General features: G+C 40.2%; 1 protein-coding gene across 1 annotated transcript in view; it reads right to left on the bottom strand.

The window, feature by feature from the left end:
• Window positions 1–16,153, bottom strand: part of LOC124712174 (junctional adhesion molecule B-like) — a 689,600-nt gene that overhangs the window by 89,142 nt on the left and 584,305 nt on the right. Inside the window, exon 4 of the mRNA XM_047242468.1 lies at window positions 12,591–12,801. Within this exon, the coding sequence (XP_047098424.1) occupies window positions 12,591–12,801 (211 nt within the window). The remainder of the gene's footprint in view (window positions 1–12,590; window positions 12,802–16,153) is intronic.

The following is a 16,153-nucleotide window of genomic DNA, read 5'->3' as shown; positions in this document are numbered from 1 at the left end:
CCGCCATCTTTATATGTGCAAATCGCTATCCCATGGCTATTGTCTCCTCACTGTATAAAGTTAGGCAGACAAATTTTTCAGTGTTTGCAGGTGTAAAGCTGCAGTCCAGCTAAACATGAATATCACTGGGCCACAGTGTCGTAGACCGGGGCAAGTGGAGTCAAAGGAATTAGTGTAGCCATTCTTCACTTTGGGAAAAAGCTGCGTCAGTTTGTTTCGGCTTCTATAGTGGCGTTCTGCGGTACTGTGGCACAGTGTTATTCATATGTAGTCACAACTACAGACTTTCACCTGCAAACATACACAGAATTAATTACGTAACTTTAATTTTTCTAGGCGATAGTAAAAGCTTTATAACTCCCCTTCGGATCAGTGATAACCAATGCATTTCCAGTATATTTCATGTAGGAAAGATTTCTGTACGTTTTGTGTTTGTCTCTCGTAGATAACACAAGAGTAAATGTTTTTTTCTGTTTCCCATAGTAAATACAGTATTAAGAAATCTAGAACCTTAGTTGTAATACTGAAATGCAGTGTGGCTGTATCCATCACATCCTTGTAATATACTTTCTCCTATGGGATGAATGTGTAGAGAAAATTTGATCATTCCTCTTCAACACAACCTGTACATATGTCGCGTGACAGCATAAATTTACAGGTAAATCAAATAACACAGACAATGGCAATTAACTTGCATTGCTGAGATTATGTCTTCCTTATTGCGCTTATAGCTATTACTCGTAATCCATGTGGCGTAAATATGTATAATGCGAACAACTCCAGTGGGAATTTTAGCTCAATAGTGATTTTCTGAGTGTCACAGCGCTGTGCGAAAAACTCAGTGAGAGAGAATCCATTTTTCACCCAGCGGCTTCCGATACATCATTATCCGCCAACAAGCGCAACTTCCATTTCACAGAACTAGCTTCATCAATCATCTCTACAACATAATTAACATATCAGATTATTTTCACCATGAGCCCATTTTAATGTAATGACTCAGGATAACTTTATTTTTCAGCCGAGTATTAATTCTTCCAAGAGATAGACAAAGTAAGGTTTGAAGATGAAAATATTTCCCCACTTCTTGCGTTATTGTTTGGTTTCATCACTGGATGGTTCTGGAAATAAGTTTACCATAACTGAATCTGAGTGACAGATTCTGAATCGTCAGGTCTTTTTACAATTATGTATCTCTACTCATTAGCTGTGTGTCAATCATATAATCAGTATTAGTACATGTGCGTCACAACAATTCGGAATTATGGACTGCATCATAATACAACGAAAGAACAGACACCACACATATAAATATATGCACTATGACGACAAAATGGTTCAAATGGCTCTGAGCACTATGGGACTTAAGATCTGAGGTCATCAGTCCCCTCGAACTTAGAACTACTTAAACCTAACTAACCTAAGGACATTACACACATCCATGCCCGACGCAGGATTCGAACCTGCGACCGTAGCAGTCGCGCAGTTCCGGACTGAAGTGCCTAGAACCGCTCGGCCACCGTGGCCGGTCTTTGACGACAAATAAAGATCATTAATTGCACATGCACTCTTCGTTAGACCTTTTGCGCGAATCATTGTGAGGCTGCTAACGATGAGAGTAATGGACGGGAGACACTTTGTATGCTGTGTGTGATTACTTGGGAAATTGGATTGTACGTGAAGTGAGCTCGGATAGGCGAAGCTATTAAGACGACCGTTCGCTTCGAACAAGATTTCTGGATACGCCTCCTGGGCTGGCACAAAGTTTTACTAGGAACCAATGAATTTATTTCAGTGCCAGATTGTGGCTAATGTCAAAATCACAGTCTGTTGAAAACTGCGTGTCTGCAAATCGGACGTAGCCTATTTAAATGCCCATATACGGATCCCAGTTTAAAAATAGCAATAAAAGACAAATTTTGGTATCATTTATCAAAGATAACCCCAAAAGTAATATCAAAACTTCTCTAGATACACAGATTCTGTGAAGTCGAACTGTATTCCCTTATCCTTCACACAGCTACACCTTTCGTAAACGTTCTGTAGCATTTGTTATACTTATTTCCGTTCTCCTTTTCTTAGGTTTCCCAGTAATTGAAAATGATATGTCAAGCTGAGTAGGCAATCTCACGTTTTTCTGCGGAAATGTGCTGATACTTTAATTAGTTTGTCTCTGCGATATTGCGCTATATATCCTCCATAATTCTTGTAAGATATGAATTCATTTCTTCTTCCACATAGGCTGCTTTATCTTGTGTACTATTTGGTAACGGCTATTTAGCACTGAGCGAAATGGCACTGAAGTCCGGCCAAATGATGACGTTTTTTCAAATTTTACCGAGGCTGTCGATACTACGATAACTTAAACCACTGTTGGTTGAGAAGAAACAGTAATCACGCAAATTTAAGCTGCTAAAAGAGGTTCAATGACTGTAAATGCAGAGAAAGCTTGTTATGCAAGAAAAACATTGCATTTAAACGACGAAAGAAGAATGTCATGAAATTCAGGAAAAGAAAGTAATGTAGCAATGTAAGGCACTTAGGAATGAAAGCAGCAGAATAGGCAGGTAAGGAAAAAAAAACGACTACACGAGAATTTTTCCAAAGAGAGAAGAAAAAAAGAGGACTGTTTGTCGTTAGTGTTGGTAAACGGAAAAGGAAAATTAAACCGCAATCCTCGTCGCTACTCTAATCATCACACATTTTTTAAAATTGGAACCTTGTTATGTAACCTTTAGGAATGGATAAATGTTCCAGCAAATAGAGTAAATGTCGGTGCGGATTGTGTTAAATAATGTGTTAATTGCACGTCACTATGATGTTTCGCACTAGCCGTTGAACACCGAACTGAACAAATTGTTTCTGGGTCTTTACTTGATAACATAAGTCTCACGCAGCACATAACTGTCACTCAGAGGAATATTCTCATCTGTATGACACACAAGGGGAATAGATTTTGAGACCACAATAAAAAAAGGCAATGAAAGGCCTTTAAATACTGGCGGCTACCTTGAATGTGACACTATGGAAACTAGATCGTCATCAGTAGAGCTAAGAAGCAGATCCTGTAATAGATCTGGTTAATCGTCCAATTTCGATGTATATTGTAATTCTCGATACACTCAAATAATTGGATTCCTTGACAGATAGTCATTCTTCAGCATTGTTTTTAATAGTTAAATAAATTGTAGGGTATTATTTTTGTGCGTAAAAAATACAATAAAAACGTGTAATGAGTAGTTATTTGTGATGAACAGATGAGGTTCGCATCTTTTGTCATCTTTTTGCACATGTTAATGAAGTTGTGTCGAACAAGTAATGCCTGTATTCCCAGTGATGTTTTATTATAAGTTTGACTGTGATATGTTGAGACTTTCTGGCTAAAGCAACTGAAAATGAACATGAAAAAAGGTGCATAGTATGTTATTATAAAACCTAATGCATAAAATAAGAAACAACTGGATGCCTTCTTGTAAAGTAAGAATTTAAACAAATGGTCACTGCTCCGCCAAATGAAAGAAACTTCTAGAAGACTACATAGAAGATGCAAGCTAAGTAATATTACTTTCCGTATAGTATTTTCTCTAAGTTTATAATCACACGCCCTTCGTTTGTGCTGTGTCACATGCAGTATACAGCAATGCAAGTCATTAAATATCTGCTGACGAACTTCATTCAGGTTACTTTAATAATTAGAAAAACAAACGGAGGAGGTCAGAAGACGCACTGAAGGGGGTATAAAAGACTCTAAACACATCGGCGAGACTAAATTTATCTTTGGTATTTATCAAGTGAAAGATTTTCAGACCAAAATAATGAAACATGCAACTACTACCATCCAAAATTATGGCCATGAAGTTCAGTATATTTAGCAACACTTGTGTCAACGAAATTAAAACAAAGATTCTGGTCTTAATTCGATTTTCTTGTATCCGGGAATTCTTAAAGAACTTGTGACGCCCACGTCATTGCGTCTCTCTTACTTTCAGTGGGTTATGCTGCGCTAAATAAAATGGTTTACACGTAACAGGGGAGTGAACTCGACTGGAGCTGTGACCGTTGTTTCCTACGTAGCGCGCGTGAGATGATTTCATTCCAAACACTGACACAGGAATAACATCAATCGCGTCCTCAGAATTCACTGCGTGTTTTGAATCCGTTAGTTACACTGCGCAGTGGTCCTTCTGATATATGATATTCAATAACAAAATGTTTGTGTGTCTCAAATTTCACATGAAATATTATCATCCCTTATGAAAATCGTCCCGGTCAACGGCTTTACAGATTGAATTTATAGTCTATGTTTTACCGCGTCCTCTGAAAGCGAAGCTCTCGCATCTGTCGGTTCTGATTTACGCAAAGGCCGGTGTTGACTCCGATCTCCGGTTTCGGAAGCGATTTTTTTATATCGCTCAGTGTTTATTCCGCATCGAATCCAAAACGCCGACAACGGTATCTCGACTGATTACAACAGCTGAAAGGTAATTCCTCGAATTGCGGGCCTGAAAAAAATATAATAAATTTTTAAAGATCTGTTCATCCTCAGGTGCTCACTGATTGCTGATTATATTGTGGATAAGAATAACAAGTACCCTTCGTTTACTTTTGAATGATATAGTTTTTGCGGCGAATGGTTTCTAAGTGTGCTACAGCAATTAACAGGTATCTGATGCCGGTACTATAAAATAAACTAAAAATTTACGCTTCACCTGACAGGAATTATTACGATCGTAGAACATGCAGAGGTCGCGAGAGGAATGGCTGACGTTCAGAGATATGACAGTAACGACTATTCGAAGCAAAAACGTCTAGTAATCTTTTGTTCTAAAACGCATACCGTAAGAATTATCAGCACATCATCTTCCATACTATGAAATAAGTCTCTTATATCGACAGCTGCTTGCTTTCCATGTTTGGAGAGATGGTAGAATGGACCAAAACAAGAAACAAATTCCAGTAAGGACGGACTCTGAAGGGCCAACCTTAAGAGCTGTGGGTAATAGTTCATCTTCACTGATGCGAAACAGAACTCTTGGCCGCGCGGTCTGAGGCGTCTTATCCGGTCCGGGTGGCTCCCCCTGTTGGTGGTTCGAGTCTTTCCTAAGGCATGGGTGTGTGTGTCGTACTTAGTAAAAGTCAGTTTAAGTTAGATTAAGTAGTGTGTAAGCTTAGGGTCCAATGACCTCAGCAGTTTGGTCCCATAAGACTATACCGCGAATTTAAAAAAAAAATATAAATAAATAAATAAAATAAAATAAAAAGAAACACAGAACTCTTCAGCTGAACAAGTAATCATAGCTCTTAGGTTATGCACTTCACAGCCCCTATTTACTAGACAAACTTTTATTCTTTTGGTGCACAATACCGTCTCCCAAATTATGGGAAGCAAAGAGCCTGTAGTACAACAGATTTGTTTCACAGTACCAAAGAAGTGCTCATAACTCTTAAGTTACAAATTTTCGAGCTGTTGTTTACAAGGCTTCGAGTGATCGTTCCCACCATGTCTCAGAATATCCACAATTCCTTCTGGGACAACCTGTATGTCTCTAGTGTATGTGTCTGTTGCCTACACTTGGTGATTAGTGCATGCGTGTGCCCAGTTTACTAATTACCGATGCAGTAGCTAAGGCTTAGCTGTAAAACAGCAATATACGTATAGAGCCTTTATCTTTGAATGCATATCTTTAGAAGATTTTAATAAACCTGAGAAGCAAAGATCTGACGTTCGTCGAAGCGTAATGTAACATTAGCGCTTACTTTAGTGAATTTCTTTAACTACTGAACTACGAACCGTATGTATATTATTTGACTTCACCACCGTATATCTGGGTCACACCAACAGCAGTACAAATGCCAATAAAATATTAAACTTCAAAGGCTCCATATAGGAGTGACAGATCGCTGACTGTATCGCCAGTGGTATCGCCTGAAATCGCTCGCTGGTTTCTACCCTACTACACACGACCACTTAGCAAGCAATTTCAGTCTCTATTTGGAACGTCACCGTTCGAAGTTCTCCAATGGTAAGCGAAATTTTGTGTTTAGCTGTAGCCGCAGTTGATCTCTGTGTGCCGGCTAACATCTGTCAAAAATAAATGCTGAAAGTAATTGTGGTAATTATAAACGAAATCAAAATTCATTAAACTTGTTTTTTTAATGATTTTGTTGAGAACTGCGATCTATGTTACAAAACTTATCAAATTTCTCTGTGACCCCACGTGTTCCGTGTACACCTTTCCTGTCTGCATTTTGCAAATACATATTAAAGTTTTCCGCTCCTTTTCATGTTTTAATCTTGTGATTTAACTATTAGCATATGAAGAATGGCTTCACAAATTCGATTTCTCTACAGGAATGTTGTGATTAGCAGCACTGTTCGTTTCCATAACTTTTTTAAACTGTATGAGGGGCATTAGATATGTATAAAGTGTCAAAGGAATTATATTTGCCGTTAAGTAGGTGTGTCCTAAATATTGAAGTTGAAATGTTTGCGTCTGTTAAGAAATTGCGCTTTTTAGCAGTGCGTCTAGTTGCTCATAAACAACTCAGAATCACAAGCTGAATCTCGATATACTGTAACTTCCCACGAACTTCTACTTCTACAGCACACTTTTCAAAATGCTGTTCGCTGCAAAATATAAGAGTTGTTAGAGTTGTATTCTTTCACAATATTAGTGACGGCTTCGTCCTCAAATTCACTTTTAAGAGAATTCGTTTCCCTCCGACAACTATAAATTCTAACGTAACTTCTTATTCCATGTGGACACAGAGAAGCTAAAGATAACTGCACTGTCATGCTTAGTTATAAACAAAAGAGATGCAGTCATGCAGTCATGGTGTCAGACACGGCTAATTCGTAGCAAGCGATTCAACTGATTTCTCGGACATTCGAACGAGTTATCGCTGCAGACTGTGATTTGTCAACAAACGAGCAATCTGCAGACTGCTCGCGCGTTTTGGAGACGAATTCCTGCGAACCATCTGTAGTATTTATTGTCCTTAAAATACCCTATAACTCTCATAAATTCGGAAGTTAAAGTGATGAGCATAATGCCGTTCATGTGCAAGTATTGGCGTAGACCTTCCATTCCGCTACTTTTGTGTTTTACTGGTGACATTTAACTGTCGTTTTTAGAAAATCCAGTTGCAAGGAGACCTAACCGATTGATCCTCTTAGAACTCCTTCATACGATGGGATTCACATGTCAGTGGCTGACATGAGTTTGTTTATGCATTACGACGCTATGCAATCTCCCACCCTCACCCCAATCCCGACTCCTCCCTCCCTCCCCATCCCCACCACCACTTTCGCTAAAAATAAGCAAACTCGAAGGATCGTCTTTGAAGATTAGATTTCCAAGTGCTGGTATGTGGGTAATAATTATATTTTATTAAAAAGGAGTACCTAATTTTAAAGGCTTTGCTAATCGTGAGGTTGCTTGCTCGAATCTCGCTAGTAGCAACTTTAGTTGGCTTTTATTCAAATTTCATATTTATTAATAAGTGAATTTGTTAATTAAAAATATTGAATTAGACACTTTTAATAAGTATAGCGCCTTTTCATCTTTAATTACTGGCAGCATAAAAATAAATTAAAACGTGATACAGATATGCGAATGGCCTTTTTGTTACGTGAACCAATAGTTTTTTTGCACAATAATACTGTTTAATCTCCAGAAATGAAAATAAAAAAGATTTTATGTGCTATTTGATGTTCCGCATTTTTGTACCAAGTTTTAATACAATGTGAATACTCCCATTTTAATGCAACATAGCAATGAAAAATAAAAATACGTTATGTTCACTAAAAAATGTGATTCAATATTTGCTGAGTAACGTTTTCATTTGATCATACATGTGGAATTCAAATAAAAGTAAGCAAAATGAGGACGCTTCCAGCGAGTTTTGAACTGCTTTATGCTTACTGGCCTTCTCCTACTACCGAATACGCAAATATTCCAGTTACTCGTATGTTGCGTATTTGGAAGGCTTTTTTAAGCAGCGTCGTGCTCCGTTAGGAAACTGATATCCAAGCACTGACCTTTAAAACCTATAAGTATTAAAGATGGCATGTGCAGTATTTAATGACAGAAATATTCATTACAAGTTATTGATTTGTTACAACTGTTCAGATATAGAGCGCAGCCGACATGTTTTATTGCAAAATAATTACTGGAAGTAAACGGCTGTAGCAGTAAAGAATAGCGTTAAACATATGAGTCTACGTCAATGTGCGTGAATATCGGATATTAGTACTGATACAAGACTGTTAGTCATTCTGTTTCCTATTTTACAGCTTTCACAACATAAGACCAACTACTTCTTTAAATTGTGGAAAATCAGCTCTGGTTTTACGCTTTAGGTACTTCTGAATCGTAAATTTGTATTTAACGCTGAGGAACAAAATTTCTATAGTGTTTTTCACTTCATTTACACATCGTTTGAAGGTGATTTTTTTCTCATATTTTGTGTTCTTACTGACGATTACTTAATTATCATATACAAACCTTCGATTGCCAACCATTCACCTAGCTCTACATGTGTTCACTATATGCTACCCCACGGAATGTGGTGAAGCGTACTTCTGCTTGCGCTACATTTTCCACCTCTCCCTTTACATTACCGAAAGGTGGGTGAGACGAACTATTGTTGATACGCCTTCGCACTGGCATTAAACTTTGCTAATTACTTCGTCATGGTCATTTCGCCAGAAATACGTGCGGCAAAGCAAGCAAAGCACCGCGTTCGGGCTCGATGACCAACAGGGACGCACCGACTGCCGTGTCATCCTCTGCCAGTGGCACCATTGGATGCGGTATGGAGAGGTGTGAAGTCATCAGACCGTTCTACCGGCCGTTGTCGGCCTTCTTGACCTTGGAGCCGCTACCTCTCACACAAGTACCTTCTCAGTTGTCACGATGAAGCCGAGTGCTCCTCGTTCCAGTCCTTCCATGAGGACAAAATCATTGGCACTGCCGGAAATCGAACGCAGGTACTCCGCATAGCAACCAGACATGCTTACTACTCAGCTACGGAGGCGGACTCGACAGATATGTGGTAGGAAGTATTAGGTGCCCAACTCCTAATCGAACGCACACTTTTAGAATGTTATGAGTAAAGCTCTGAGGAATTGTGTGAAACTTGAGTCTGTTGAACATTTCCGTAACACTATTGCGCTTACTACACGAATCCGTGGAAAAAATCTATGAATTAGTATTGTGTAAAACAGAATGGATAGCCAGCTCAAAACTGAAGTGTGTGTGGGTGTTAATTGTAGCTACAAATCACGACAGTAGGTTTAATTTCGTACGTGTATCCCAAAATACGAAAATATAGCCGTCGGTTCGCACATAGCATTAGCGTAAGATAAAAATATTATGCTAGCCGTATCCCACCGCATGTAAATATTCAAAAAACCATTCTCATTATCATAAACTTCATACTGAATAACTTTTTACTACCATTTTCTGTCGCACAGTGACCTGTCAATATCCAGAGTGCTGTCACGGCTCTGGCAGCTACACTATGTGATCGAAAGTATCCGGACACCCGAAAAAAACCTACGTTTTTTATATTAGGGGCATTGTGCTACCACCTACTGCCAGGCACTCCATATCACCGACCTCAGTAGTCATTAGACATCGTGAGAGAGCAGATTGGGACGCTCCACGGAACTCATGGACCTCGAACGTGGTCAAGTGATTGGGTGTCACTTGTGTCATACGTCTGTACGCGTGATTTCTACACTCCTAAACATCCATAGGTCCACTGTTTCCGAAGAGATGGTGAAGCGGAAACGTGAAGGGACACATACAGCACAAAAGCGTACAGGCCAATTCCGTCTGTTGACTGACAGAGACCGCTAACAGTTTCTTAATTTGTAATAGGCAGACATCTATCCAGACAATCACACAGGAATTCCATACTGAATCAGGATCCACTGCAAGTACTGTTACGTTTATGCGGGAGGTGAGAAAACTTGGATTTCATGGTCGAGTGGCTGCTCATGTCACACATCACACCGGTAAATGCCAAACGACGCCTCGCTTGGTGTAAGGAGTGGAAACATTGGACGACTGAAAAACGGAAAAACGTTGTTTGGTGTAACAATCACGGTACACAATGTAGCGATCAGATGGCAGGGTATGGATAAGGCGAATGCCCAGTGAACATCATCTGCCAGTGTGTGTAATGCCAACAGTGAAATTCTGAGACGGTGGTGTTATTGTGACGTCGTGTTTTTCATGGAGGGGCCCTGCACTCCTTCTTGTTTTGAGTGGCACTATCACGGCACCTTCTTGCTTTCCACTGTTGAAGAGCAATTCGGAGGTGACGATTGCATCTTACAACATGATCGAGCACCTGTTCATAATGTACGGCCTCTGGTGGAATGGTTACACGACAAAAACATCCCTATAATGGACTGGCCTGCACAGAATGTTGACCTGAATCCTATAGAACACCTTTGGGATGGTTTGGAACGGTAACTTCGTGCCAGGCCTCACCGATCGTCATCGTTACCTCTCCCCAGTGCAGCACTCCGTGAAAAATGGGCTTCCATTTCCCATCAGTCCTTGCAGGACCTGATTGAACGTATGCCTGAGAGAGTGAAAGCTGTCATCAAGGCTAAGGAAGGGCCAACACCATACTGAATTCCCTCATTACCGATGGAAGGCGTCTATTTTACAGTATTTATTATTTGTGCGTCTCTTTGCCACTGTCATTGTCCTCTTTTCCCTCAGCGTAAAAAGGAGTGAGTATGTTCGCAAGCCAAATGATTTGTTTAAATTTTTGGAAGTGCTGGGGAAAATAGAATGAAGCAGCTGGTTCCCCAATTCTCGGTCAGAGTCCTTCAAATAAACGGGAACAGTTTGTATTTTTCCGCTTATTCCCATATTTCCCCTGCCAGAGCAGGGCATGTCAACCCTATGAAAAGAACTTTATGGGTCAGTAAAATTCTCATAGTTTAGTTATGTTAAACTAAAACAACGCAGTATTAAATCGAGACCTTTGAACGGATTATACGTGCTCAAAACTTTTACATATACTTCAGTGGCAGAGCATGGAGTTCCCAGAACCATTATGGTGATAACGAAGGAGACACTTTACAGCACATTTCTCGTGACACGTCACTTTGTAAACTACGTTTTCGTCTCACACTGCATTTTACGTGCGTATTTTGCTTATACAAGTTGGGTAACTTTGAACTTCGATGTCTCAGAAACGGATAAAGGTGTCAATAAAATTGTCCACTTTGTTCGAGATCCGGATCTTAGGAATACATCGTATAAAATTCAGTCATTTTCTCTTCATAGCTGTCTTTGAATCAGAAACTCGGATTTTTTTACAAAAAAATCGTAAAGAAACCCTTCTTATTTAGTTTTGTAAGGAGCTTCCCGTAGAAATTATGGTGCCTCCATAAGCGACTTTAACGGTAACCGTAGACCACAGCAAATGCAAACTAACCGCCCCATTTGCACCATTTGCCTTAGCTGAAGGAAGTGTGACACTAAAACGATCCTTTTGTTGGATATACAAATAGTCTACCGCAAGAACTGTCCAAATCAAAGGACTCTATCACCAACAGAACCCGAGGTATGAGCTCCGGAACAGCCCCGCTTTTATCGGAGGTTTTTTGGAACATATGTGTTAGCCTATGACGTCGCATGCTTGTGGATAATGAAGGAAAAATTTATGACGACTCTGATGAATTCGTCAGGACTTACTCCGAACGTGGGTCTCTACGCCGCTTCTACAGGCGTTAACAGTTTGAACAAACTGGATATGATATTGTGGGTTTTGAGAATGGAGTTATTACGAGGGCCACGCAGAAAGTAAACTTCCCTAGGTAGACGCCGCTCCTACTCAGACATCTGTCGCACAGCTTTACAATACCCTCGTCATAGAACGCCGCCGCCTGTGCTTCCCGCCACTTCTCTACGCTGGTCTACAGCTCGTTGTCTGCGCCAGAACGTAGAAAGCGGTTCATGCGAGGAGAGACGAAATAAAGGGGGAGCCAATTACGGGCTTTATTGTGAGCGATCAAACCCTTCCTACGGAGAACGCTGCAAGAGCTTCTTCGTTGGCCCTACAGAGTGCGGCCGAGAATTGTAAAGTAGAAGGAAACTCATGACAGTAATGTAAAGCAGGCTGTATGACGTAAAGCGAAATCCCTCACCAGGCCTTCGTTCTTGGCGGGCGACACTATTTTCTAGGTATTTTTACGTGCTCACTGTCCGCTGACAACCGAAAAGAGTGACATGATGCGACCGACGTGCATATTACAGACACTGCCCGGCTAGTCTGTATAAGGCTTCATCGGATTTTCACTGTGACTTCCATTTCGTCTCCGATCGAACCTTACTTTGCCTATAGCAGTTGTACATTTCGTTGTTGGTGGCCCTGTTACAGAGATGGATTAATTAGAAAGTTACAAAGTCAGTGAAACATATTCAATATACAGCCACTAAACCAACACGCTCATTACTAACCGTAGTTCAAACAATACACAAGCGTAGACACAGTGAGAGATGATCTTTGAAGGATAGAAGGCGTACGAGACAGCTGATACTGGGTGTAGGAGCACTCACCGACGACGTGCAGTGTGACGAAGTGACTCATCTTGGGCGCGGCGCTGACCTGGCACTCGTACTCGCCGGCGTCGCGCGCCTGCACGTACTTGACCTGCAGCGTCCACGTGCTCGTCGCCTCCACCAGGAACGCCTGGAAGCGCTCGTCCGCGATGAACGTGTACCGGTCCACCGTCAGGATGTGCGCGTCTCGACGCCGGATCCACGAGACCTGCCGCCGAAATACCTTGCGTCAGCCAGGGGAAAGCATTACCGTACACCTGTCCCACATTTACGTGTATTCTTAGCGAGCCGCTTTATAGGATGTACTGTAGGCTATATTGTAAAATTTACTTGTTGTATCACAGTTTCTAGTCCAGGAAGCGTCATTGACTGAGGATGTTGTTTATAAAAAAATGGTTCAAATGGCTCTGAGCACTATGGGACTTAACTTCTGAGGTGATCAGTCTCCTAGACTTACAACTACTTAAACCTAACTAACCTAAGGACATCACACACATCCATGCCCGAGGCAGGATTCGAACCTGCGACCGTAGCGGTCGCGCGGTTCCAGACTGTAGCGCCTAGAACCACTCGGTCACCTCGGGCGGCGCTGTTTATACAACCACTCATCAAATAGTACATGACTTAAATAATTATATGTCGCCAGTTGGTATTTTTTGTGGTCTTTCCGAGGCCTTAGTCTGCGTATATCACAACATTCTCTTAGAAAAACTCAAGTTTTGTGGAATTGATGGCTTTTCACATAGCTGATTTCAATCATAAATGACAAAAAAATGCAAAATGGTTTGTTCAATAATTCAGGCAATGCCGGAAAGACATACCGTTTTAGTGACTGGAGTAGAATCACAAAGGGCTACCACAGGGTTCAGTTTCGGGTCCACTCCTATTCTGCATATATGTGAATGACCTCCCACTGAATATTCAACAAGCAAAACTGATATATTTTGCACAGTTGTTATAAAAAAATCTCATTAGAGGGAAAGTAACAAAAGAGTAAATATATAATACTTTCCAAAGAATTATTGAGTGGTTCTCTGGAAAGGGACTCTTGCAAAATTTTGAAAACAGAAAAGAAAAACACTGCACTTAGTTCTGCGCAATAAACAGGGTGACACCAACAAATGATGTAATACATAAGCAGGGGTAAGTAACTAGGGTAAATTGTTAAAAATTTCTGGGTGTACATATTGATGAAAACATGAACTGGAAAAAGGATATTACTGAGCCTTCAAACAATTCAGTTCACCTACTTTTGTTCTTCCTATAATTAATAATCTTGGAAACAAACGTATCAACCTCCAGACATATTTTTCATATTTCCACTAAATAATGTCAGATGGAATAATATTCAGGGGTAACTCATAGCTTAGAAAAAAGTATAGGTTACACCATGGAATACTTTTGCACCGACACACCGTCTTCGATCATGGGTCCAAGTATATCAGAAATCTTTTTATTCCATTTTCACAATGACATTGAAGTTTATGGTTAAAGATGTATCGACTAAACTGATTTCTCTGATTTTCCGTATAATATGCAACAAGCAAAATTAGTTCTTTTTGCAGACGACACTAATTTTGTAATCATTCCAAGCACATATACAGACCGAAGAAATGGTAGACAGTGTCATTAAAACTATCATTTTCTTGTTGTCTGCGAATGGTGTGACCCCCAATTTCAAAAGGCACAACACACTCAGCTCTGTATATCTAGGGATACTACACCAAAGCTAAGTGTAACACATGATGAGGAAATAAAAAGAGGTTGCAAACTTCAAAATTCTTCACTGCGCGTTTTGACGAGGTTTTAAACTGAAAAAAATCACTTTGGTGAACTCCTAAAACAAGTAAGTTCAGCGGCATTTGTACTACGAATGATTGTAAGTCTTTGAGGGATACGAATCAGAGAGTTGACATATTCTGCATGTTTTCCTTCGATAATGTCAGAAGGCATAATTCCTGGGTTAACTCTTATTTAGTGAAGAAAGTCTTCATTGCTCAAAAACATGCTGTATGACTAGTACGTGGTGCTCACCCTAGAGCATCCTGTAGACATCTGTCCACGCACGTGAGCATTCTGACTCAGGCTTCGCGGTATACTTATTCCCTCTTGAAGATTGTTGTAAAGAATCCACTCCATTTCAAAAGTATAGTGAAGTACATAATTGTAATAGCAGAAGGAAGAATTACATTCATTGCGCCTTATGTGGGTTGTCTTTAGCAGAAAAAAGCGGTGCACAATTACGAATCTAAATTATCTGATTACTCAGCCCGTAATAAGAAATGTTTGACCGACAGCAAAGTATAATTTGCAATGAAACGAAAAATGTTTCGCAGTAAAAACTTCGATTCTGTAGAAGAATTTCTATTACCGTAATGTGCAAGATATGATGGGTAGGAATTACAAACTGCTAGCATCTGTTTGTTTTGAAACTAAATCTTTTAAATGATTGGAATGTAGCCATATTTAACTAATTCGCGATGCGAAAGTAAAATTACTCGTTCCACACCGCTACGATTTACCGTATAAAATGACCCAAGGAACGTGAAACTAACCATCTAACTAACCTGGGAGAACGACTGTTTGATTTAGATTTAGTTAGCCGTAGGAGGGACTTATTGTTATAAGTATTTCAGATGACTGGGACGACTTTACCCAAAATTTTCTGCACCGGCATTATTGGATAATTGGCACTGGGGAAATTATCGATCATTTCATCCAGGTACCTGAAATGCTGAATCTGAGTGCTGTTGCCACATCTCATCAGAAGGGGCTACAGATATACATACACACTACATACATACTACACAGTCAGTAGAGACTTGGGAGCCAGTTATGGCAGCGATCTCATGCCGGTTCTCTGGGGCGTGCCTGGCATCGTTAGTAATCCTGGCAATTGTTGCTAGGTGATCACCAATGGCAAGAAATTCGCTGTTGATTGTTTTACTTTTTGTTCGCATGTTTACTTGCGGTATTGCTTCCCGCCATATTTTGATGATATTTTCCAGTACTGGATCTAAATGTAGTGTAGATAAATCATCTTTCTTTCTTATATTTATCTTTATTTAAAAATATTCGGGTATTTCAAATGGTTCAAATGGCTCTGAGCACTATGGGACTCAACTGCTGAGGTCATAAGTCCCCTAGAACTCAGAACTACTTAAACCTAACTAACCTAAGGACGCCCGAGGCAGGATTCGAACCTACGACCGTAGCGGTCGCGCGGTTCCAGACTGTAGCGCCAGAACCGCTCGGCCACCAGCGTCCGGATTCGGGTATTTAAGAATTTTATTTTGCACGTAGAGTTTGTGAGGGTCTTTCGGATTGCGTTAGTTGCTTTGTTATCCAAGCCTCTGCATATAGCCCGTTAAATAAGTTCCTTTGATCACTCGAGTCATAGTATTTTATGTATATACTTTCCTGTCATAGTTGCATACATATTCCTTAAAAGTGGCTAGTTTCGAACGATTCCGCTCATCTTGCAAACTAGTCTCTATGATCGAACATGAATGCAACTGTGGTAGAAAACTAAATTAATAATGAAATGTATTTGGTGGTGC

Source organism: Schistocerca piceifrons, chromosome 8 (assembly GCF_021461385.2).
Source record: "Schistocerca piceifrons isolate TAMUIC-IGC-003096 chromosome 8, iqSchPice1.1, whole genome shotgun sequence".
In the NCBI taxonomy this organism is placed as follows: domain Eukaryota; kingdom Metazoa; phylum Arthropoda; class Insecta; order Orthoptera; family Acrididae; genus Schistocerca; species Schistocerca piceifrons.
Note: the sequence above shows the minus strand (reverse complement) of the source record. Positions and strands in the feature narration are given on the sequence as shown.